Raw genomic sequence first — 25,766 nt, 5'->3', positions numbered from 1 at the left:
CCACCTTCATTTGTACGGGGACGTCACGGGCCGCGCGCGCGGGGACTGAGGGGCGGGGCTGATCCGCGCCTGCGCGCTGCGCCCGGCGGGCGTGAGGGCGGGCCGCGGCGGCGGCGGCGGAACAGCGGCCACAGAGTCTGCAACAGTAACCGAGCCATGGCTGGAGCTGGCCAGCGGCGCGGGCAGGCAGCAGCCGCGGAAGGCGCAAGGGGTGCGTCAGGGGAGCCGGGGGCCTCACAATTCTAAGAAGGAGAGGGACGTGAGGGGGCCGGGGGCGGGCGGGCTGGGGGCACCGCGCTCGCCCAACGGCGCGGATCCTTTTTGGAAATTAATATTTAAAAAAAAAAAAAGCCGAGGACGCAGAGGGGAAGGTGGGGGCAAGAGGGAAGACGAGACACACTGAGAGGGAGACAGAGCTCCACACTGAGAGGAAGGAAGGAAGGAAGGCAGCAGTCGCCAGCAGCCGATGTGAAGACCGGACTGCGTGCGCCCTTCGCCGCCTCTGCCCGGCCTCATCGATGTTGTGTCCGCCGCCCGCTCTCCCATATCACGATGAACGCGCAGCTGACCATGGAGGCGATCGGGGAGCTGCACGGGGTGAGCCATGAGCCGGTGCCTGCCCCTGCCGACTTGCTGGGCGGTAGCCCCCACGCGCGAAGCTCCGTGGCGCACCGCGGCAGCCACCTGCCCCCCGCGCACCCGCGCTCGATGGGCATGGCGTCCTTGCTGGACGGCGGCAGCGGCAGCGGCGATTACCACCACCACCACCACCGGGCCCCCGAGCACAGCCTGGCCGGCCCCCTGCACCCCACCATGACCATGGCCTGCGAGACTCCCCCAGGTATGAGCATGCCCACCACCTACACCACCTTAACCCCTCTGCAGCCGCTGCCGCCCATCTCCACCGTCTCGGACAAGTTCCCCCACCATCACCACCACCACCACCACCACCACCACCCGCACCACCACCAGCGCCTGGCAGGCAACGTGAGCGGTAGCTTCACGCTCATGCGGGACGAGCGCGGGCTGGCCTCCATGAATAACCTCTATACCCCCTATCACAAGGACGTGGCCGGCATGGGCCAGAGCCTCTCCCCCCTCTCCGGCTCCGGTCTGGGCGGCATCCACAACTCCCAGCAAGGGCTCCCCCACTATGCCCACCCGGGCGCCGCCATGCCCACCGACAAGATGCTCACCCCTAATGGCTTCGAAGCCCACCACCCGGCCATGCTCGGCCGTCACGGGGAGCAGCACCTCACGCCCACCTCGGCCGGCATGGTTCCCATCAACGGCCTTCCTCCACACCACCCACACGCCCACCTGAACGCCCAGGGCCACGGGCAACTCCTGGGCACGGCCCGGGAGCCCAACCCTTCGGTAACCGGTGCGCAGGTCAGCAATGGAAGTAATTCAGGGCAGATGGAAGAGATCAATACCAAAGAGGTGGCGCAGCGTATCACCACCGAGCTTAAGCGCTACAGCATACCACAGGCCATCTTCGCGCAGAGGGTGCTCTGTCGCTCCCAAGGGACCCTCTCGGACCTGCTGCGCAACCCCAAACCCTGGAGCAAACTCAAATCCGGCCGGGAGACCTTCCGGAGGATGTGGAAGTGGCTGCAGGAGCCGGAGTTCCAGCGCATGTCTGCGCTCCGTTTAGCAGGTGAGCGGGCCAAGGAGCTGGGCGCGCGGGGAGATAAAGTATTGGGGAAGCTGAAGGGACCCAAGGAGGCAGGGAAGGAGAGAGATCGGTGCACGCTTCATCCCGTCCTCCCTTCACCGAGAGGGGGGTCCCTAGGCCTGGAAGAGCCAGAGCGTGGCTCCCGGGAGCAGACAGCCTCTTCCAGAACTCAGTGCATTGGGCTGTGGAAGGCTCCGGGAACTGAGCAGCGCGGCCTGGGTGATTGCAGAGGAGCATTTGTGCTGGGAGACAGCGCAGGAAGCTCGCACGACCGTAGGAGGAAAGAAATCCCAGCACCTGGCTGGATACGGTCTGTGCATCGCTTCTGGGTTTGGCACTACAGGTTTGTGGGGCGAGAGAGGCGACGCGTGCGTGGAACTGCGCGCAGGTGCTGCCAGCCAGTATCCCTGGCACATACCCGGGCGCTGTGCTGGAGCGTGCGGGAGCTGCTTGCCAATGTTTAGCTGAACTCGCTGCGCTGACCCCGCTCCCGCGCTCACTTTCGTGGCGCGGGGCGGGGTAGGGTGCTGGAGGGTGGGGAGCGCACTCTGGGAGTTCCAGCAAAGGTTCCGAAGCCGCGCGGCGGTGGGTGTGTGGCGCACACGCTCCGTAAGGTTTAAGACGCACTCTGCGCTTGTGACCGGCTGTAGAGAGGGAGGCAGATCGTGCCAAGGTCCAGGTGAGGGCGGCCGAGCAACAAGGGAGCTTCTAGCTTAGCCTAGAGACCGATTTCGCTGCCAGACTCGCTTAGGGCTTCGCATTTTGTTTTATTCCGCTGCATGAATTTTCGTCTGAATCCCTATGCAGGGGGTGGGAGTGTGAGGGAAAAAACCAAGTCTTCGAGCAGAGGTCTCCAGACCCAAACACCCCGAGGGCCTGGTGTTTCCGAGTTGAGCGGGAAGGTCTTGGCGGCGCTGCCTAGACACAGCGCCCAGTTCGCCCAGCCTCTCTAAGCCAAGGTAAGGGGAAGGCTCTGGCCGGCCGACCGGCGGAGGGGACAACTGACCCCAGCCTGAATCACACGGGGGATTTCAAGCAGATTCAGGGACCCCCTAGGGCGGAGGACAAGCGGAGAGGTAGAGCCAAGGGCAGCCGAGGGTGGACTCGGTTTGATGAGACCCGGGCTGAGTTGATTGACTCCTGGGGTACATGCTGCCACTTCCCCACCCAATCTCAGCCCGGCGCCCTAGCCTGAGTCCTGGCGAAGAAAAAGGTAAAAGCCGGAATGAGGGTTTGTTAATTAACTGATCGTTCTCCATTAATTCGTCCCTGGAGAACGAGAGACAGTCAATCCGCGCAGAGCCGGGGGCACTGAGCCGTTTCACAGTCTAAAATCAGAGCAAGAGGCCAGGGCCCCCTCCCCCACATCGTGCGGGCCAATGAGAAGCTAGAAGGAAGCAGGTGCCGGTGTCCCCGCGAGCCTGCGACTCCAGCCGGATGCGACCCAAAGCAGTCCTGGGGTCTGGGTTCTTGTGGCCTCCCTGCTGGAGCTCCGCACCGTCTAAGCCTTTTCCAGTCCAACCCCGCGCTCGCTGGCTCCAAAGTCCCTACGAGGACTCTTGCAGCCTGAGCCCAGAAGCCAGGAGAGGCTGGGGTAAGGGGACGGGAGGGGGAAGAAAGAGGTTGACAGGGTACCCTCTGGGGCTCTCGCAATTCCACTCTCTAGCTTTGTGTGCAGCCACCAGATCGCCCCCATCCCATGGGTAGACCGAGACCCGAGGGCAGCTGAAGTTCTGGAAGGGATGGCCGAAAACGCTATTCCTCTCCCAGACTGATAACGCCTATGTCGGCGTCCAAGGTAGTCAGTGCCTTTTCACACGCACACGCCAGCCTCGAGCCCGGCTTCAGGACTTTTTACCGAGGCAGTGCACACACAAGCACGTTAGTGGGGCTGGGGGAATGGAGGGAGGGGATGCAAGTGGAGAGCCGTTCCCCCCACCCCCGCCCCCAGGGAAGCTCTTTCCAAACCCGCCACCTCCTGAAGGCGCTTGCTCAGGACTTAAATGACTCTCCTTCCCCACTGCCTCCTATCGTCCCCCTGGAAAGACAGACTGATAAATTAGGTTCAGGGACGACCCCGGAGCCCTGGAAACCCGCCTTAGCGCCCTGCCCTGTACGAGCGCCCTCTCACCTCCTCGCCTGGGCAGCCCTAGTACTGCTACCTGCACACGGAAAGTGCGGTGGGCGTACCCGCCCGGGCTCACGGGACGCAGGAGGTTATCGAAGGGGCCGCTGCCTGGCACCCAGCAGCGCGTAGAGAGTCATGCCCAGCCTTTGGACGGAGGCGCGTGGCCTTTTCCTCGGAAAAAAAAAAAAAAGAAAAATCGGAGACTCCGGCGGGACGTGAGTTTGGCGCCAAACCCCCAGCGAACTCTTTATCCTAAGACCCGGATGCGGGGTCGTCTCTCCCATTTTCCTTTCTTTAACTTCATTAAAGGGGTGGGGCGGGCTGGGATGGGCGCGCGTGCGGTGCCAGCCGGGATCAATCCCATTACGCAGCAAGAGCTAAGACTTGTTTTTAAGTCACCGAAGAACAACGAGACGTTCCGTTAACATTTTAATTTGGGTGGGGGGGAAGCGAGGCTGTTTCCTGAACCGTTCAAATGATCTCTGGTAGGCCCTGACTGCAGGTGACTAAAAACGGATTTCAGGGCATGTTGGATGCAGCTGTGAGACATTGCCCCCTCCTCCCCACTGCCAGCTCCCGTGCACGGAGGGAGGTGCCACTTGCAGCTCTTGCTCGCCGTTGCACTCAGAGACCCCTCAAACTCGTGTCTATCCCATGCGAGGCAAGGCCCGTCGAGGTCGGCTCCTTCGCTAGGTAGCGGGAGAGTGGCTTCTTCATGCCCCTCCTGGTACCCCAGGTTCCGTAGAGCCTGGTGTGGAGGGTCAAAATCCTCCGCTCGCCCGCGGCAGCGTGTTTGGAGAGGCGCTTTCTCTTCACGAAATTACATCGGCTGGCGGACGACGGGAGACAGGAGGAAATTCTCACCAAATTAACTACCTTTAAAAAATCAATATATGTTCCCTCAGTGTAACACTTGCTGCTTCCCCCATTAAAGTGCAGCGCAACCGGGCTCACGCTGCGTCTCATCCCAGGTGGGGAGGGGGGGCTGGGCTTTGCCGGTGTGTGGGTGCCCCGCCTCTGACGTGGGCGCCTATTAAGACGCAGGGAGATTAGCTTCCAATTAAAGATTCCAGAAGGCTCCGGCCTCTGTAGGGGAGCTGCCGGCGCAGGAAGAGGCTGCCACTGCACACCCACCAGCGGGTGCTGCAGAGACCCAGCAGGCGAGGCCCGGGGTCGGGCAGGGGTGGGTGCTGCGCCGCTTCGACCCTGCGGTACCTGGAGGCGAAGAAACCTCCCAACGGCGGCGCCAGGGAGCCAGACGAGTCTCCAGCACCCGGGACTGCGCCTGTTTCCTGGACGGGATTTGCCCCAGAACCACCCGGGGACCGGGGGTCGTGGGGAGGGGGGGCAGTCTGACCAGGAGGTGGCCATGAGAAAGTCTCGCCCGGACCAACATGGGCCATGTTTGCCATAAGTGACCTTGCTGCCTGGTTGATTGATAACTAACTGGCTCCCGCGCAAGTCCATTTGCTTTTTGTTAATATTTATACCAACGGGTGACGTTTCAACTGTCCCCTCACTTCTCTGGGCCATGGGAGCGAAGCATAAGGAGTTCGATGCTAGGCCCTGGGAACTCCACTTCTCCAATCCTCGAAGACTCTGGGCCGGGAGAAAAGCCACAACTGCGCGTGTGGGATGCAGGAACTGGAAGGGTTCCTGGGCCCAAGAGTCGGAGGAGAAGGTGCCAAGTGGACTGGTTCCCCGCCACGCCCGGCGTCTCTGCGGGGCGGTTCTCGGGCAGTGCAGCTGCTCTCAGCCGGCTGCGGCCCGAACAAAGGGCCCGCGGGGCGCTGCCGACAGCGTCCGCCTAGCAGCCTAGGGGCGATGGGGGCTGGCTGCCCCGGACGAGAACCACCTCCAAAGCTTTATGCTAGACTCCTCCCAGCGTGGCCTGGGGGCCAGCCAGTCGTCAGGCGGAGGCCGGGGAGTTCCGGAGTCCCCTCACCAACTCAGGCCTAAGGGTCGCCCGTGGTCCCGGAGAGTTGGCTAGGGGCCCGCGCCCACACATACACACAACCGCCAGCCGACCAGGTCTGGCTCTTGGGGACAATCCCCAGAAGGCTCTGCGTGGGCCTTTCTCACAGCCCATGTCTGACCCCTGGAGGGTGTGGAACACTAGTTCTCTCTTGCGGCCCCCACTGGGGAGAGGGAGGAGAGGAAGGGGCGCATGGAGTTAAGAAGCGTGCATGTGGTGAAGGTTGGAGCAGAGAGTTTGACTAGAGTGGAGGAGACCTGCTGCTGTGGCTTGATGAGGCCTGATGGTTATTTTGTGGTGACATGGTGTCAGAACATCGAGCATGGCTGCCTGAGACAATAAACCCTGAGGCCTGTCCCGAGGGTGGTTGGCTCCCCCCGCCAGCAGGTGCAGCCCCAGGCCCTTTGGAAGCACCCAGAGGGCGATCGGGGTCAGTAGAGACCCAGTCCTGCCTTCGCTGTTTTGCAGCTGGCACTTGGGATGGTCTGTGCCAACAATAGCACGGTTGTGATGTAGCAGCAAAGCAACTCAAAGTCCAGGCTGCGTCTTTCTTTATCTTCAAGTGCTCAGCGCACCACAGGAAGCTAAACTCTTGCCCTCACTGATGCCCTCCTTGTGGACTCATCTTCCCCAGTAGCTGCGCATGCCCCCTGCGGGCCGCAAGGCCAGGCACCCAGCAAGCCTCTGTGGTTCAACCCGCTGCGGAGAGGAGAGGCTTTGTTTTTAGAACATTGATGTCTTAGTGATTTTCAGAATGAAAACTATTTTGACAGGTAGAGAGTGTAGTGGAGGGAGAAAAGGATACCTAGTGGATCTGTCTTGCTCCTAAACAATTCCTGGGTATTACCCCACTGATGAGACAAAATTGCCAGCGGGTATAATTTAGGGTCCCCCCAAATTATACCCCAACTCTAACCTCTCAAGATGCATGTTTGGAAATTATATCCAAATTATACTTTTGCTGGCATGTTTTTGTTTAAGACTATCAGGGTCACAGTAGAGAAGGTGACCCTGGCAGTCTGAAATGGGAGGTTGGGGCTCGGGGTGTAGTGAAGGGAGGGTGGATTAGCGTTCCCTTTGTTGTTTCCCCTTCCAGCTAACTGATGGGAGTTAGAAGGCTGCCCTGAGGCTTTGAGCTTGAAGGTCTTTGTTTGCTGTCTGGTGGGCTGGGTGAAAGGGCTCTGGGAGGCCTAGCGGCCTGGAGCCCTGGTGCGGCGTCAGGACCCTGGACAGGGCTTAGCCAGGCCTGTTGCCTGGGTTTCTCTTGCCCCTGGAGGGTGGCTAGGATGGCTTTGAACAGTTGTGATGAGGAAACAAAAACTAACAGCTAATATTTCGAAGTTTATGAGAAATCGTGAGGCCCCACCAGTAGTATACACGGGCACAGTCAAGTAATGGAAAAGATCAAACCTATCCTTGTCGATCAGGTGGTTGATCTTTTTCCTCCCACCCCAGCAGCTTTCTGTGTGCGTCTGAGTCCACGGGCACACCTGCTTATACAATTGGAATTCGAGTCCCTATGGGTGTGACAGGGGTTGGATCATTAAGCTAAAACGTTCAATTCAGTCCCTTTGATCCGTGCTGGGGAAAATCTATAGTCATCTCTAATCTACAAGGTCTTTGAGGAGGTTGTTACATGAGCTGTTTTGATGTCATCATTTCCACATTCATGGCAGATTCAGCTAATCAAACAGACGCTGCTACCCAAAGTTCTCAGAAGAAATAGTTCTTACAGAGTATATCGGTAACATTTATTCTTGCTTTCCTTGTAAGAAAGAAAATTCTCAAGTCTAATGAAGGTGGGTAATTAAAAAAGAGGTTCTCAGGTGTCTTGCTCCTCAAAATCCATAGTTAGAAGCCTCGCACTTCAAGTAAGAGTGCTCAGTGCTCTTTGTAAATTCCTTATATTGGAATAGTTAAACACCAATTTACTATTTTAAGTCAACCAAGGAGCCTTGACAGATTGGATGAGAAGTGACTAGTCTCATTTCAGTTCCCTTGAAAACAGCAGTTTCCACATTCTTGGCAAAATTGAATGGTCCCCAACCTAGAGTAGCAACAGGAGAGTCCTATTGAAGTCATAGTAGTTAGAGGATGGATTTCCTATCATCTTGGATAAAGGATTCAACAAGTATTAATTAAATACTGTTTTCGTTTTGTGTGAATTTAAATAAGATGGGTAAGCACCTTTGGGAGAAGAAAGCCACATTATTTTTATGTGAAAAGTGTCAGCCTCACAGAGTTTAGTAAAAAGGAAAAAACTGATTTCTAATGTGAATGAATTTAGTGCATAATCGTAAATTACTGTCTTCTATCAACAGATTTGCACAGACTTTTCTTTTAATACAAGTATGTTAATACTAATGAAGCTTAATTTTCTTCTGAAATTGTAGGATTGGCTTAGATGACCAGACCAATCACAGGGCAATCTTATTATTTTGATACAAACATATAAATTTATGTCTTATCACAGGGTCTTGCTATAGAATCATCCACATTATGTTCCTCCCAAAAGATGTTACATTATCATAAAGTTGGAACAAATTAGCTTCTAGAAATTTTCTTCTCCTTTAGGTGAGACAATTTGATAAGATAACAGCTGAACAGAACCAGACCTTGAAGTACAACGCTCACATTTGTCTTGGCAAGTGATAAGGATGTCAATTGATAAGGAAGGAGTTTGTGTCCATTGTGTACATTTTATTAGTCAGGTACTGTGCTAGGCACATAGATGTTCTCATTTAATACTCACTGTCTGTGCCAGTGGCTCCCAAATCTTGCTATGCATTGGAATCATTTAGGGATCTTTTTAAAAAAATGATTCCTGGCTAAAACCTCAAATATTCTGGCGTTAGTAGTATAGGGCATGACCTGGGCACTAGGATATTTCAGAGCTCTGAGGTCATTTTAATGTGCAGCAAAGTTTGGGAGCTGCTGGTTTACAGGGCAATTACCATTATTTTTCCTGCTTCTCTGTTCACTGAGGTTGAATAACTTACCTGTGGTAACACAGCTGGAAATCACTGAGACCCTGAACTCAGCTTTCCCAGCTCAAAGCCCAGAACACCCTTACCCTCCACCCTGTGCCTCGATTATGGGTGCAAGTCCACTAGGTCAGTGGACCCAGAATGTGGAAATGTCTGATCCACTGTCATAAACACCAATCTGGAAAGTCTCTGCATAATAAGGTCTCGAAATTGGAGAATGTGTGTCTTCCCTCTGGGACTCTCAAAGAGAGTTACTTGTGGAAACTTATTTCTTTTTTACTGAAGACTTATAAGAGAGACTTTTTATTGCTCTCTTTGGAGGAAGCAGCCAGATGGAATGTGAGGCAGTCACAGAGCTAGACGTGGAACCCATCTCTCTATCCATTTGTTCACTTAAACAATTATTCACAGGCAAGACCCATCTCATTAGATGTGTTCTGTGGCTAGGACTGGTCCATTGGGAGCCAGTCTGGAGGAGGGCACAAAGGCCCAAACCTCCCATTCTTTCAGGCATTGGTGTTCTGATCTGCACTTGTACCGAAATTATATTTCTTGGCTTCACATCAGTGCCTGTCTTGCTATTCCAAGCTTGCCTGTTACTCATGTTTTAGGACTCTGCACTAAAAAATAATAAATTGACTTAAACTCTGTATATATGTTGGCAATCATCCAGAGGGCAACTTACAATTTCCCTCAAGCACCGCAAGTTTCCAGTTACCCATGCGTTTCTCATCTCCCTTTGCATATGCCATAGCGTACGCAGAATCGACAGTTTCTGAAATCGCTGCTTTCATTTTGCATCTGGTGATGACCTCGTAGTCCCAAAGAGAAGTTATCAAAGGAACATAATAAACTCTATGCTTTTCGCTTTCTTTCCTGATGTCTTCTAAAACAGATCAACGGGGGAAATTAAATAAATAAACGAGCGAAGCGCGCCACCTAGTGACCCGTGTGCTCACTGCAGATGAAGTGCGTGAGAGGAGTGGCTAACGCGATTCAAGTATTGATGGAGTCACAAAAATCGTTCATTAAGGCAATTTAATCTTTACTATTAAATGTCCTTTCAATTCATTTAGGGTAATTAAGATGCAGTTAAAGTGATTAAATTCTAATTACTTATGCTAGGCAAAGACATATTTGTCACACTAATGCGGTTAACTAAGGACTCAGAAAGAAAGTTAACATTTACTTCAAATGATGCAACTGGAAAAGTCAGTTCCTCTTTTCATCATTAATCCAGTGAGCTGGGTGATTATGTAATGGCACTACAAGCTCATTAAATAGGGGAAGTGCTGATTAAAATGACTGCTGGGAGGAAAACCTGAACCAGGAGTAGTACCTCAGTACCTTTTGGTCAGCATTCCTAGCAAAATTACTTGGTGTCCTTTCCCTCCAAGCCCGCCCCCTGCCCCAAAGCAATAAGCAGCTCCTGAGTCTTATCCTGACATTAAAAGAGGGATGCCTCTTGGAAAGCTTTTATTGCCAGCCTGCCGACATTGTTAAACCAAAGATATTTTCAAATGGTAAATGGATTCTTGGGGTAGAGAGGAGCAAGGCATTTGGGCAGGGGAGGTGGAGGGAGGGGTCCCTGTAGGAAACAGCTCCAGATGAAGATTTCCACTGCAGGCTTTCGAAGCCACTCTCCTTCACACAGACACCCTTCCTATTAGGCAGTCTTCCTCCCCTCCCCAGTTGCATTTTTACTGCTTCATATGTGGGGACAGATTCGTTTGTACACATCATGCTTCTTATGCACATTCTGAAGAGCACTAAGTACCTCAGCTGCAAACTGGTCTCTTTTCAGAGTTTTCCGACATTCACAAGTAAAGCTATCTAAGATTATATACCATCGGATTACTGAGTCTATTTTGCCATAATATCCACAAACAGTTCCCAGCCTCCTACGATAGGTTAATTTTGAGTACTCCGAAGAGGAGGATGAATTGAAATTTCACTGCATTTGAAGTTGGCCTTCCTCATAAAATGGCTTCTTAAGCCCATGCCTATCATTTGCCTGGGGGAATCATCCAAGGATGAAGATGATCCGTCAAAAAATTGGGAATTAATTTCCCCAGGGGATCGGTGTCTTTTAATACTGTTAAATTTGCCTATTGAAAACCATTACTATGGAGATTGCATCTTTCCCCTGTTTATCCCATTGAAATTCAGGATTACTGTTTACTTCACAAGAAGCTGAAGTTATCAAATTCATCAGTCACGGAAGTCAAACAACTACCTTTTAAAGATAAATCGGCAGTTATTTGAATTTTTACGGAGTCATTTTTAATTTACTAGATTGTGTTATCTTAAATTACTAAACCAAATAAACATATTTTTAAAAAAACCCTAGACTAAGAAATGAGAGCCCCAGAGACAGGTTCTTGTACTAATTAGCTCTGAGAACTTGTCATTTAACCTTTCTGGGTCTCAGTCTCCTTAAATGTAGAATGAAGGATTTGGCCTTAGGGTCCTTCCAGATCCCACGTTCTATGAATGGTTGCCTTCTATGATGACTGTGAATCCATGACAGTCTCTTTTCTCAATTTAATGCTCTGTCCCAAAGTCAGGATTCAACGAGGTGTAAGTCCCTGGGGCCCATCTCTTGGGCAGAGTCTCAGATCAGGCTCTCCTATCAGATGGCCAGAAGGAAACAGCCTTTCCAGTCAGGAGCACTGCCTTCTGGCACAGAAATATTTCAGCTTGAGGTTACAATACCTGTGTTGGTGAGGATATGGATCATCAGGAATTCATGCACTGCTGGTGGGGATGTAAGTTGCCACCGTTGCTTCAAAAGATAATTTGGCCTATAAACCTGAACCCAGGGCTTCCCTGGTGGCGCAGTGGTTGAGAGTCCGTCTGCCGACGCAGGGGACACGGGTTTGTGCCCTGGTCCGGGAAGATCCCACATGACGCGGAGCGGCTGGGCCCGTGAGCCATGGCCGCTGAGCCTGCGTGTCCGGAGCCTGTGCTCCGCAACCAGAGAGGCCACAACAGTGAGAGGCCCACGTACCGCAAAAAAAACACAAAAACCTGAACCCACAGCTGAACGAAGTCTACCCCTTGGTATATACCCTAGATAAGCTCACAGGTGCTCCTGAAGATGAGTACAAGGATGGTCTGTAACAGAGTTGCTTCTAAAAACAAATAACCAGAAATATCCCAAATGCCCACTGACGAGGAATGCAGGAATGAACTGTGATGTATTCATATAATGCAGGAGTATATTGGAGTGATGAAAATGAATGAGCCACAGCTATACACAACAGCATAGTTGAGTCTTAGGAACAGTGTTGAATTTCTTTTAAAAGCAAGAAATGCTAAACAACTTATTGTTTAGAGATACATAAGTATGTGGAAAAACAAAAATTAATAATAAAAAATAATAATAATAAAATTAATAATAAACTCAAGTTCCTAAGAGTGGTACCTCCAGTAGGGAAAGGCTAGAGATCAAAGGAGAGAACACCCTTGTAGCTTCACAGACAGCAGATGTTCTAGTTCTTTTGTCAGGTGCTGCCTTCACCAGTGTTCATTTTGTTCCTGTGCTTCCCATCTTAAATATACATGTTTTGTAAGAGTTAAAGATTATTTAATTTTAACTTTGGGGAGGAAAAAGATTGTTTCTGTCTGATTCCCCAACCCGAACAACTTGGACCAAATAAACCCCAGGACATTTGAGTTGTCATTTACACAGTTCTTCGCCCTGTGCTAAATGTCAGCTCTCTTAGGAATTATATCTGGCCAACTGTGGACAGGGCATAAGATGTGAAAGAGGAAATTTCATTAGATATTGAAAGAGTGTTTTTTTCTTTATTCATCTGAGTACAGCTATGACAGTGCTGTGCTCAGTACTGGGGATGTATTGAGCACAAACAAGCCTTTTGGAGCTCATAGTCTAGTGGGGAAGAGAGACAGATAGCTTGGTTGCTTTTTTGTGCCAAGAAGGAACAGTTTAGGGTGTGATGAAGGAATAGTTTTGAAGATCTGGGGAAAAAAAAGCAGGACTTCGTCAGAAATGGGGAAAGAGGTTTTCAGGCAGAGGAAACACTAGCATGTGTGGACGCCGTGGGTAAAACCCCTTTGCAGAAGATTTCCTGGAGCCGAATTATTGTATAGCTGGAAGCTTGTTTCTTCCCCAGCACAGCTGAGTGAAACGATGCCTTCCCATCAGTAACAAAAGCGTTCTCCAAGCCTGTAGTTTTTTGTAGTAGGGAGGGGTGGGAGGAGAGTTTCATATTCCTCAAATCAGATTGGTGGCAGAGAGGTGGGAAGAAAATATATGCTGATTAAAAAGCCTCTCAGGTGATTCTACTATACCTCCAAGTTGATAATTAGAATATTGATATTGAGCCCTACTATGTATAAAATAAACAACAAGGACCTACTGTATAGCACAGGGAACTATATTCAATATATTGTAATAACCTGTAATGAAAAAGAATCTGAAAAACAATATATATATATATACATGTATAACTGAATCACTTTCCTGTACACCAGGAACTAACACAACATTGTAAATCAACTATACTTCTATTAAAAAAAGAATATTGATATTGAGAATTTAAGAGCAAATGACTTATATTTTTGCCCCTTTGTTATTTATTTTACCCTTTTTCTGGAATAACCTATAGTTCCATAGCTTTATGTATATTTTTAAATGATATATTATATATAAATATTATATCATTATATAATATTTTACTTCTTTTATCTCTTTTGAGGTTAAAAGTTCACTCAAAAATTCAATATTCCTGGGCTTCCCTGGTGGCGCAGTGGTTGAGAGTCCGCCTGCCGATGCAGGGGACGCGGGTTCTCAGACGTAGAGGATGGACTTGAGGACACGGGGAGGGGGAAGGGTAAACTGGGACGGAAGTGAGAGTGGCAGGGACATATATACACTACCAAATGTAAAATAGATAGCACGGGAGAGGCCACAACAGTGAGAGGCCCGCGTACCGCAAAAACAAACAAACAAAAATTCAATATTCCTAATTACTCAGCCATAAAAAGAAACGAAATTGAGTTATTTGTAGTGAAGTGGATGGACCTAGGTCTGTCATACAGAGTGAAGTAAGTCAGAAAGAGAAACAAACACCGTATGCTAACACATATATAAGGAATCTAAAAAAAAAAAAAATGGTTCTGAAGAGCCTAGGGGCAGGACAGGAATAAAATATGTAGAGCTGATTCACTTTGTTATACAGCAGAAACTAACACACCATTGTAAAGCAATTATACTCCAATAAAGATGTTAAAAAAAATTCAATATTCCTATAAGAATAATTGTGTCCATACTCTCCTCCATCTGAAAAACTCTTACTGTTCTCTGGGTCCTTACTACTCAGTGTGGTCCCAAGACCAGCAGCAGAACATGTAAGAAATGCAGACTCTCAGGTTCCACCCCAGACCTACTGAATCTGAACCTGCACCTTGACAAGATCCCTAGGAGATTCATGTGCACATTCAAGTCACTGAGGGTCATATTACATCATTTAGAAGGTCCATTTTCCTTCATTTGCCCTCAGGCTGATGGAGTAGCTCCTATGTGAAGGGCGCTGGGCTAAGTACTGGGGCCCAAAAGAGGCACAACGTGCCGTATCCTGGAGGAGCTCACGGGAGGACGTGTGTGGGGAAACAAATACTTAAATGTCCTTGAGGAGTGCTGGGATAGGCAGGAAAACAGTTATGTGGGAGCAGGGAGGAAACTGGAAAGAAGACTGAAAAGAGATTACATAGGATCTTGTATGCCTGTGCCATCCAAGGGACTTGGGTCTGTGACAGCAGGAGCTGAAGGAAGTTGTGGCCTCTAGTAGAGGGAAGTTGTCAGGCTTGCGCTTTTGAAAGGCAGCATAGTGTGAGCCAATAGGAGAAGTAGCAGCAGTAGGGGACTAGCTAGGAGGGTGGCAATAGATGATGAGGGTCGGATTGCAAGCCATTGTCAGCAGAGATGGAGGAAGTATATATTCTTTTTTTTTTTTTTTTTTTTTGGCGGTACGCAGGCCTCTCACTGTTGCGACCTCTCCCGTTGCGGAGCACAGGCTCTGGACGCGCAGGCTCAGCGGCCATGGCTCACGGGCCCAGCCGCTCCGTGGCATGTGGGATCTTCCCGGACCGGGGCACGAACCTGTGTCCCGTGCATCGGCAGGCGGACTCTCAACCACTGCGCCACCAGGGAAGCCCTAAAGTATATATTCTTTTTCAGATTCTTTTCCATTATAGGTTACTACAAGACACTGAATATAGATCCCTGTGCCATACAACAGTTCCTTGCTGTTCATCTATTTTGTATTTTGTAGTGTGTATCTGTTAATCCCAAACTCCTAATTTATGTCCCCCTCCCACCCCATTATCCCCTTTGGTAGTCACAAATTTGTTTGCCATGTCTGTGAGTCTATTTCTGTTTTGTAAATAAGTTTATTTGTATCATTTTTTAGATTCCACACATGATATTGTCTTTGTCTGACTTACTTCACTTAATATGATAATCTCTAGGTTCATCCATGTCGCTGCAAATGGCATTATTTCATTCTTCTTTATGGCTGAGTAATATTCCATTGTATATCTACACCACATTTTCTTTATCCATTCATCTGGTTGCTTCCATGTCTTGGCTATTGTAAATAGTGCTGCAATTAACATAGGGTTCATGTATCTTTTCAAATTAGAGTTTTCTTCAGATATATGCCTAGGAGTGAATTGCAGGATTATATGATAACTATATTTTTAGTTTTTTAAGGAACCTCCATCTGTTCTCCATACTGGCTGCACCAATTTACATTCCCACCAACAGTGCAAGAAGGTTCCTTTTTTTCCACACCCTCTCCAGCATTTATTATTTGTAGACTTTTTAATGATGGTCCAGTGCCTTTTAAAAATAACTTCTTTGTAAAATTATTACTACTAATCATGAAAAAAGGTGACAAGAATCACCCATAACACCCCAAACAGAGATAACCCCCTTTTTGTGAATATCTTTCCAATCTCTCCTCAATGGGATGATCCATACATACTATATTATAACTTTTTTTTTTTTTGCGGTATGTGGGCCTCTCACTGTTGTGGCCTCTCCCGTTGCGGAGCACAGGCTCCGGACGCACAGGCCCAGCGGCCATGGCTCACGGGCCCAGCCACTCCGCGGCACGTGGGATCCTCCCGGACCAGGTCACGAACCCGCGTCACCTGCATCAGCAGGCGGACTCTCAACCACTGCGCCACCAGGGAAGCGAACCCATGTCCCCTGCATTGGCAGGTGGACTCTCAACCACTGCGCCACCAGGGAAGCCCTATAACTTTTTAAATTAAAAATCCCATGTCATTAAATTTATGATAGAATATTTGAAAATACATAAAAGAAAAATGGAGACAATAAAACCCCCAGTAATTCCACCATTCCTGCCCCCTCCCAAATACCTCACGAGTAGCACTTATTCATTTAGCAGATATGTATAGATAGGATGTTTACAGTTTGCAAGACAGCAAAGAGGTCAAAGCCCTCCCTCTGCTCCTGGAGCGCTCTGGATCAAAAAGCTTTCTGCACATTTTATGTTTTACAGCTATGCTATAATTTAACCAATCCCCTATTTTTGGATGCTTAGGTTGGTCCATAAATTGATTGGGCAAACATAAATTTTATGACTATATAATATTTTAGAAGCATCATAATTTACATAACCTCTCCAACAACCTTTCATTGGACATTTCAATGTTTTCAAGTTTTTGGTTTTGTTTTGTTTTTGCTAGTGTTAGTCAATGGCACAGCAGTCAGCAACATATGCAGAACTTTTCTAAATATTTGTTTTCCTCTTTCAAAAATAATTTTTCTCTCATAACTTTGGAAAATATGAAACACTATAAACAATACAACAGGATCAAATCATCCATAATCCCATAACCCAGAGATGATACCTGTTTATGTGTTGGTTTGTTTCCTTCTAGCTTTTTTAAAGTACGTAAATAAGATACATTTTTAATTTTTATTTTTTACAAAATTGAGCTCATAAAGAATTTACAGTCAAACTTATCTCAGTGTTATTAAATATTATTCAAAAGCATGATTTAAGAAAATTTTATTTGGAAGTTTATTTCAAATTTTTCAAAAGGTGCAAAAATAAAATAAGAACATAAACCATTTACCCACCAGTTGACCAGTTGTTAACATTTTGCCCCATTTGCTTTGTCATTTGTGCACACATGCGTGCTCTCTCTCTCTCTCTCTCAATCTCTCTTTCTCTCTCGCTCTCAAATGCACAGAATTTTTTTCATGAACCGTTTCAGAGTACGTTACATACATCATGGCCCCTCATCCCTACATACTTTAGAATGTATTTCCATGAGTATGAACCTTCCTTTCTGTAGCCACAGTTCACTTTTGTCTGTTGACCCAGTAATGTCCTTCACAGCATTATTCTCCAGGAGAGGATCCAGTCTGGGATTAAGTTTCATATCTCTTCTTTTCTTTAATCTTAAACATTTCCACAGCCTTTTCTAACCTTTTATAACATCGAAATGTTTGAAGACTATAGTCCCCACTTTAAAAAAAAAAAAGATATTTCTCATTTTATGTTTATCTGATGTTTCCTCGTGATTAGATTGAGGTGGTGCTTCCTTGCCCAGAAAGCTGCATGGGTGAGGCGTGTCCTTCTCAGGGGATCACATCTGGAGGCCCATGAAGTCTGTCTGTCTCCCACTTAACTGGAGAGTTAATTTTGATCACTTGGTCGAGGTGTTGCCTAATTTCTCCACTGTATAATCACATTTTTTTTCTCTTTCTCTCTTACAACTAATAAGCAGTCTATGGGGAGATACTTTAAGATTATGCAGATATCCTACTCCTCATCAAAATTCCCCACAGATTTAACATCTATTGATTCTTGCCTGACCTGTTTATCATGACGGCTTCAAAATGATTTTCCATCTCTGGCACTCCTGCCTTGTTTGACAGTCAGCTCTCAGCTTTCTTCTGTGAGCAAGAGCCCCTTCTCTCTCGTTTACTTATCCATTTGTTATTGGATAAGATTCACACATTCCTTTTTTCCCAATGGTTTCTAATTCAATTCTGTACTTACCTATTTTGGTGCTCAAGCTGTCTCAGATTTGACAGTGGGGGCCCCTTTAATCTGGCTCCTGTGTTCTTGTGACTTGTTTCCATCTTTCTTTTCCTCCTCCTCCTGCTCCTCCTTCTCCTCCATTTTTTTTTCTTTTACTTTCTGGCATCATAATAAGATGTTCCGAGCTCATCTGTTACCTACCCTGTCCCAGCCCTAGAATCTGCCCTTTCCTTGATGAGCCCTGGTTTATTCTGGTGGGGAACGGTATTAGAGACCAAGAAGGCCTGGTCACTAGGTGTGCTCGTGGCTAGTAGCATGACTTTGTTTTGTGGCCCCCTCAGAAAAATCCAGGAAAAATATGCATGTATATTTACACACACACACACACACACACACCACAAATATACATATGCACTCATACATATATAATATACACGTGAACATAAACATGCTTACATACATATTTTTAAAATCATGAGTTCGCACAAGTCCCTCCACATCTAATTGCAATATATCCCGTAGGATTTCTTCTTGCCTACCCTCGTTCCATAATTGTGTGTCCCTTCCTCTACAGTGAGAACCCTGGCACTCAATAACATATCCACCCCCCAGCACACACGCACACTTACTCATTTGCTCAATCCTGAAATACATCTAAAATAATTTCAAAATTGCTTCACCCATACCCGTAAAATAAACAAACCTGCTAAAAAATTTTTCTGTAACATTCATTTTCAATTCTTCCCCCATTCATATGCCCCAACATCACTTGGGAACTTGCTAGAAATCCTGCTGATTCAGAAACTCAGGGGAACAGCCCAGTAATCTGTCTTCTTACAGGCTCTCTAAATGATTCTAAAGCATACTAAAGTTTGAGAAGCACAGCCTGAAATATGCAGAACAGGTTTGTGATATGTTTGTGTGTGTGTGTGTGTGTGTGCGCCTTTGTGCCAACATGTTATTATGTAAAATAATACTTTAAAAGATCCTAAATGTAGCAACCATAAAACAGGTGCAGTGCAGACTAATCACAGTCCTTTTGTCAGCATGCGTGTGGAGGTGTGATGTAAAAGAAGATAAGACCCCAGTTATTTGTTTCTGTTCGGTTGCCAGCCGCGTGAATAATCAGGAGAAAGAGGGAGGCATGGGTGTGAAGTACCCTCATTTGCCAGAGGGGGTGCTCTCCAGCTCCACAGCAGCCGCCCCTCTGCCTCTTGGCATTAGGAAGTTCTATCATTTAATGACAGAATCTCCTCCAACTTTATTCTAAATTACCTGGGAAACTTGTTTAAAATGTGTGTTTCTGAATCCCATTCTCTCAGAGAATCTAATTCAGTAGGGATAATATAGGGTTCCGGAATATACATTTTGAACAAGCCTCCCCTTCATGCTCCCAGGTGATGTTGATGTATTTGACCCATGCCTTACAATTTCTGCTCTGGACTCTAGACCCTGTTTACTCAGAGTGCCATCCTGGACCAGCAACTGAGCAGTGAGCAACTGGGAGCTTGTTAGATGTGCAGAATCTCAGGCTCTGCCCAGACCTGCTGGATCAGAATCTTCATCTTAACAAAATGTCCAAATGACTCAAGTTTGTACACTCAAGTTTGAGAAGCACTAATTTAAAATAGTGGTTCTCAGCCTAGCCTATGTGTTAGGATCACCTGGGGACTTTAAAAGGACTGGGTCTCAGATGTCTCCCCATTTTCTCTGGGGCCACATCTGGCTTATTTATCCAACAAGGATGCTGAGTATGCCAAAGAAATAATCCACGGTCTACTCTTACAGAACTCGTGGGTTCCTAGTGAGAGAGATGGATAGGTAATAACTAATTATCTGGGGAGCTCTATGGGCATAGGAGACCACAATTCACCCAAGATGAGAGAGGGGATGGAGAAGCCTTAATAGAAAATGAAATGCTTGAGCTGGGCCTTGATTACATAGGGACAAGAAAGAGAAGGAAGGACATTCTGGGTGAGGGAACAGCTTGAGCAAAGGAATAGAGGTGTGAACATTCATAATGTATTTAGGACTGACTTCTGAACAGCGTGGCTCAGTGTGGATGGTGGGTGGGCAGTTGTGGGAAGTGAAATGGAAAAGGTGATTGGGGTCAGAGGGTCAAGGTCCTTGAATATCTTGATGGAGCCGCCAAGAAGGGCTTTCCTCTCAAGCTTACTGGAGACCCTTGTGAAGCCAGTTGTATAATACATGTGTCATTGGGAGAACAGCATTTACAATTGACTCTACAGATGACTTTCCAGAAATGCAAACAAGGAAAACCACTAATTTGAAATTAACTGTGAAAAACATCTGATGACTTGGCGAAAAGTCAAAATTGTAGGTTATTTTTTAAGGAATTCCATTTTATAACTTCCAATTGCTGTGAATATTATAAAGTGTTATATATGGCTATTAATTAAAGAAATGGGATCAATAAGCTAAGACTTACGATTCACAATAGGCCTGCATGAGATAATAATGCATAATAAGCATGTAATTCATCAGGTCTGCCATTTGTTTTGACTGTTTTGCAGAATCAACATCATAACTAGGGCATCGATATCACATATTTCCAATTATTATTATTATAGCCCAAACTATTGAGGGGCTCTTTAAGATGAGGGAGACTGATGTAATAAAAACCCCAAAGGATCAGGCATTAACAGAAGTTTAGGAATTTAAAAATCAGAATTCCTGAGCCAACCTTTCATTAAAGAGCCACATTACCTTTTGTTACTGACTGAAGGAGGAGGTGCGAGGCAGCAGCTTTTCTTCCCACTGGTTCTTTTGAAGCTGCAATGCAGGGAAAGAGCTTCGAGGAGGGAAGGGTCAGGTGGTCGTGTCTCTGCTGGCGAGTCTCAAAAAGCTTGGGCCTGTGCTCAGGAAAATGTGTGCATGTGACAGTGAATGGCCAGCAAGAGGATGGACGCAAGTATCACAGGGATATGAAAATGCATTCATTCAACAGGATTCTCAGTTCACCTTTCTGTCTCATGTTCAGCCTGTGTCAAAGGGAACACAGAAAAAATGAGAGAAGACAAAGCTTTCGAGGAGAAGAACTAAGATAATCTAGAATCACACAAAAAGGGCTGTTTCAGGAGCCATGGAAAGTGAAAGCTGGTGTGATGCTCTGATGTCCTCCCAGTCTGTGCCTGAGGAATACCTGAGCCCCAGCTCCTCCACACCGTCACCTCCTCCGCACCATCCCCTCCTCCACACCATCGCCTCCTCCGCACCATCGCCTCCTCCGCACCATCCCCTTCTCCGCACCATCGCCTCCTCCGCACCATCGCCTCCTCCGCACCATCCCCTCCTCCGCACCGTCACCTCCTCCGCACCGTCACCTCCTCCGCACCGTCAACTCCTCCACACCGTCAACTCCTCCGCACCGTCACCTCCACACCATCACCTCCTCCACACCATCACTTCCTCCACACCATCCCCTTCTCCACACCGTCACCTCCTCCACACCGTCACCTCCACACCGTCACCTCCTCCGCACCGTCACCTCCTCCACACCATCGCCTCCTCCGCACCATCGCCTCCTCTGCACCATCCCCTCCTCCGCACCATCCCCTTCTCCGCACCATCGCCTCCTCCGCACCATCGCCTCCTCCGCACCGTCCCCTCCTCCGCACCGTCGCCTCCTCCGCACCGTCACCTCCTCCGCACCGTCAACTCCTCCGCACCGTCACCTCCTCCGCACCCCTCTGCACCGTCACCTCCTCCGCACCATCACCTCCACACCGTCACCTCCTCCGCACCGTCACCTCCTCCACACCATCACCTCCACACCATCACCTCCTCCACACCATCACTTCCTCCACACCATCCCCTTCTCCACACCGTCACCTCCTCCACACCGTCACCTCCACACCGTCACCTCCTCTGCACCGTCACCTCCTCCACACCATCGCCTCCTCCGCACCATCGCCTCCTCCGCACCGTCCCCTCCTCCGCACCGTCGCCTCCTCCGCACCGTCACCTCCTCCGCACCGTCAACTCCTCCACACCGTCAACTCCTCCGCACCGTCACCTCCACACCATCACCTCCTCCACACCATCACTTCCTCCACACCATCCCCTTCTCCACACCGTCACCTCCTCCACACCGTCACCTCCACACCGTCACCTCCTCCACACCATCACGTCCTCCGCACCATCACCTCCACACCATCAGCTCCTCCACACCATCACCTCCACACCATCACCTCCTCCGCACTGTCACCTCCTCCACACCGTCACCTCCTCCACACCATCACCTCCACACCGTCACCTCCTCCACACCATCACGTCCTCCACACCATCACCTCCACACCATCCCCTCCTCCACACCATCACTTCCTCCACACCATCCCCTTCTCCACACCGTCACCTCCTCCACACCGTCACCTCCACACCGTCACCTCCTCTGCACCGTCACCTCCTCCACACCATCGCCTCCTCCGCACCATCGCCTCCTCCGCACCGTCCCCTCCTCCGCACCGTCGCCTCCTCCGCACCGTCACCTCCTCCGCACCGTCAACTCCTCCACACCGTCAACTCCTCCGCACCGTCACCTCCACACCATCACCTCCTCCACACCATCACTTCCTCCACACCATCCCCTTCTCCACACCGTCACCTCCTCCACACCGTCACCTCCACACCGTCACCTCCTCTGCACCGTCACCTCCTCCGCACCATCACCTCCACACCATCACCTCCTCCACACCATCACTTCCTCCACACCATCCCCTTCTCCACACCGTCACCTCCTCCACACCGTCACCTCCACACCGTCACCTCCTCTGCACCGTCACCTCCTCCACACCATCGCCTCCTCCGCACCATCGCCTCCTCCGCACCATCCCCTCCTCCGCACCACCTCCTCCACACCATCACCTCCACACCATCCCCTCCACACCATCAACTCCTCCACACCATCGCCTCCTCCACACCATCGCCTCCTCTGCACCATCGCCTCCTCTGCACCATCACCTCCTCCGCACCATCCCCTTCTCCGCACCATCACCTCCTCTGCACCATCCCCTTCTCCGCACCATCACCTCCTCCACACCATCACCTCCTCCACACCTTCCCCTTCTCCACACCATCACCTCCTCCACACCATCACGTCCTCCGCACCATCACCTCCACACCATCACCTCCTCCACACCATCACCTCCACACCGTCACTGGACCCTGCCCTGGCTCTGATCCCAGATCCACCATTTACTATCAGGGTGACCTTGGGCCAATCTCTTAACCTCTGAGCCTCAGGCCGTGCATTTGTAAACAAACATAAACTTTTTTTTTTTAACCACCACCACGATTTTATTCTTAAATAAATGCTCAGTCTAAAGCCAGGTTAGGCAGACAGGTGGGTGGAGATCAGAAGAAGTGCAGATCGTGGGCACCTGTGAGCAGTGGGGCTGCCCAGGGAAGCAGCCTGCAGCTGTAATAGCACCTGCTTCCCACAGTTGTTGAGTGACATCATAAGGTGATACATGTGTGTGGCTTAGCACAGGGGAAGCAGCTGTACATTTCAGCTGATCCTGTTCCATCCTTCCCAGGCCCAGGCAGCCTCTGCCCTCCTTTGATCATAAAGTCCAGTAGCCCTACCTCTTGGGCTACAGCTGTGGAGCTGTCCCTAGAGAAGAGAGATTGATGGAAATATGTTATATGCTGTCTCCAGAACGACTCCAGGCAGCAGATGGGTGGGAAGGCAGGTCTCTGTCCTGGACAGCTCAGTTATAGAAGCAAACAGGGTGGGATTGTGAGAGGTTCGGGTGACTTTTCCAACCTGAGTTTGATGCAGCAGACCTCTCTTGGCTTTAGCTGCTCCCCATCTTTCCTTCTCCTTCGGGTCAGCTCAGTTTTCTTTTGCTTCCTCTGAGAGCCGGTATCCACACGGAGACAGCGTCTAGTGCTCCTCTGTCCCGCTACTGAAACTAGACTCTGGTCCCTCTCCCAGGCCAGCGTGGGTCTTCCGTGCCCTTCACTGCCTGAGCTCCCTTCATCTCAACTTCCATGCAGCCCGATTTCCTGGATGGGCCAACTGCAATCCTTTCAGCCAGAGCCAGACCCGTCTGGCTGACAACAGGGCTGCCGCCTGGCTGGCTAGCTGCCCGTACTCCACACACCGTGGCTCTGGGTTCCCGGGCTCCCCTCACCAGCTGCTCCGGCCTGTGTAACCATCCTGGGGAAAGTTTTCATGATGTGTCCACATGCTGGCATCTGCCTCCAGGGCACAGTGGAGTTGGAGGTCGCCCAGTGAACCAGCTGCATGCCCATAGGCGAGTCTTCTCACCTCTTTGACATTGTTTCTTCACCTACAGAAAAAGACATAATACCCATTTCTACCTCACCTGAGTTTTGTGAGGATCACATGGGAAGGTTTAATGGAGGTGATTTAAGTACCATAAAGCAAGGTACAGGGGTGAGTTATAGTGATCATTCTTGACTAAGAACGTCTGCTCTTTGCATGGTTTTTTTCTTTTTTTTTTTTTTTTTTTATGCTGTACGCTGGCCTCTCACTGTTGTGGCCTCTCCCGTTGCGGAGCACAGGCTCCGGACGCGCAGGCTCAGTGGCCACGGCTCACGGGCCCAGCCGCTCTGCGGCATGTGGGATCTTCCCGGACCAGGGCACGAACCCGTGTCCCCTGCATCGTCAGGCGGACTCTCAACCACCGCACCACCAGGGAAGCCCTCTTTGCATGTTTTTATTAGGTCTTTCACACTCATGCCCAGAAGAGTTTCCATAGGTGCTTGAGCTACCCACAAAGTCACTGATACCAGAAAAGCTAGCTTGTGTCCAGCAGGTTGTATCAGCCCCACCTCCCTCTCCTGGGCATCACTGTTTCCAGATAGTCTGTGCAGGGGTTCCCTTCCCATGTAAAGGCTGCCCGTGGCCATATCAGTTAGAACTCACTGGAGTAGCTTTTCAAATTGTACTTTATACTGTGTTCTCCAAATTTTCTGCTTAAGAGCTGACAAAACAGCTGGGGGCCTGACATAAAAATATGCACAGGACAGCAAAATAACTCAAGGCAAAGCAGATAACACTATGACCCAGCACTCCTGGAGTCTGAGCTCTAATCCTGAAGCTGTGGCAGCCCACCCACTGGCTCTTTGATCTCCACAGGATGGGTGCTGGCCTGTAAAATGGGCTTGGGAACCCGCCACGTTCACTTCCATGGTTCCTCCATTCTTGTTTTACTGAAATCTGTTTTATTTGCATGCTTGTTCCTCCACAAACATGTATTGTCTTGTAGAGTTTACTTTGAAAAGCAGTTTCAGCTGTCAAGAGACAGTGTTTGGGGGCTCAGTAGACATGAACAGCAACACCCCTTGTCCTTGACACAGTCCAGAAGAGGTTTCCTCTCGGTGGCGAGTGGGGAGTGAGAGTAGGGGGCTCACCCTGTATGCATGCCTAGCTACTTCTTTCTTAAATAGTTTTGCTAAGAAGTAATTTACATACCATACAATTTACGCATTTAAAGAGTATAAGTCAGTGGTTTTTAATATACTCACAGAGCTGTGCAACAGTTACCACAATCAATTTTAGAACCTTTTTATCACCTCCCCCGAAAGAAACCCCATACCCACTAGCAGTCCCACCCATTTCCCCCCACTACGTACTTAGCCACGGGCAACCATCAACTTCTTTCTGTCCCTGTGGATTTGCCTATTCTGGCCCCGCTGCTTTTTTTTTTTTTTTTTAACCATTTTATTGAGATGACATAACACAAAATTCACCCTTTTTAAGCATATATAATTCAATGTTTGTGTTTGTTTTTTTGTTTTGTTTTTTAAATTAATTAATTAATTTTTTTTAACATCTTTATTGGAGTATAACTGTTTTACAATGGTGTGTTACTTTCTGCTTTACAACAAAGTGGATCAGTTACACATATACATATGTTCCCATATCTCTTCCCTCTTGCGTCTCCCCCCCTCCCACCCT

At 49.1% G+C, this 25,766-nt stretch overlaps 1 protein-coding gene across 1 annotated transcript in view; it reads left to right on the top strand.

The window, feature by feature from the left end:
• Nucleotides 1-288: 288 nt before the first annotated feature.
• The window catches only part of ONECUT1 (one cut homeobox 1), a 34,902-nt gene continuing 9,424 nt past the window's right edge, over nt 289-25,766 (top strand). The window contains exon 1 of the mRNA XM_007117832.3: nt 289-1,660. Within this exon, the coding sequence (XP_007117894.2) occupies nt 553-1,660 (1,108 nt within the window). The 5' untranslated portion in view covers nt 289-552. The remainder of the gene's footprint in view (nt 1,661-25,766) is intronic.

This window comes from Physeter macrocephalus, chromosome 11 (genome assembly GCF_002837175.3).
Source record: "Physeter macrocephalus isolate SW-GA chromosome 11, ASM283717v5, whole genome shotgun sequence".
NCBI lineage: Eukaryota > Metazoa > Chordata > Mammalia > Artiodactyla > Physeteridae > Physeter > Physeter macrocephalus.
The sequence above is the reverse complement of the archived record's forward strand: the minus strand, read 5'-3'. Positions and strand labels throughout refer to the sequence as shown.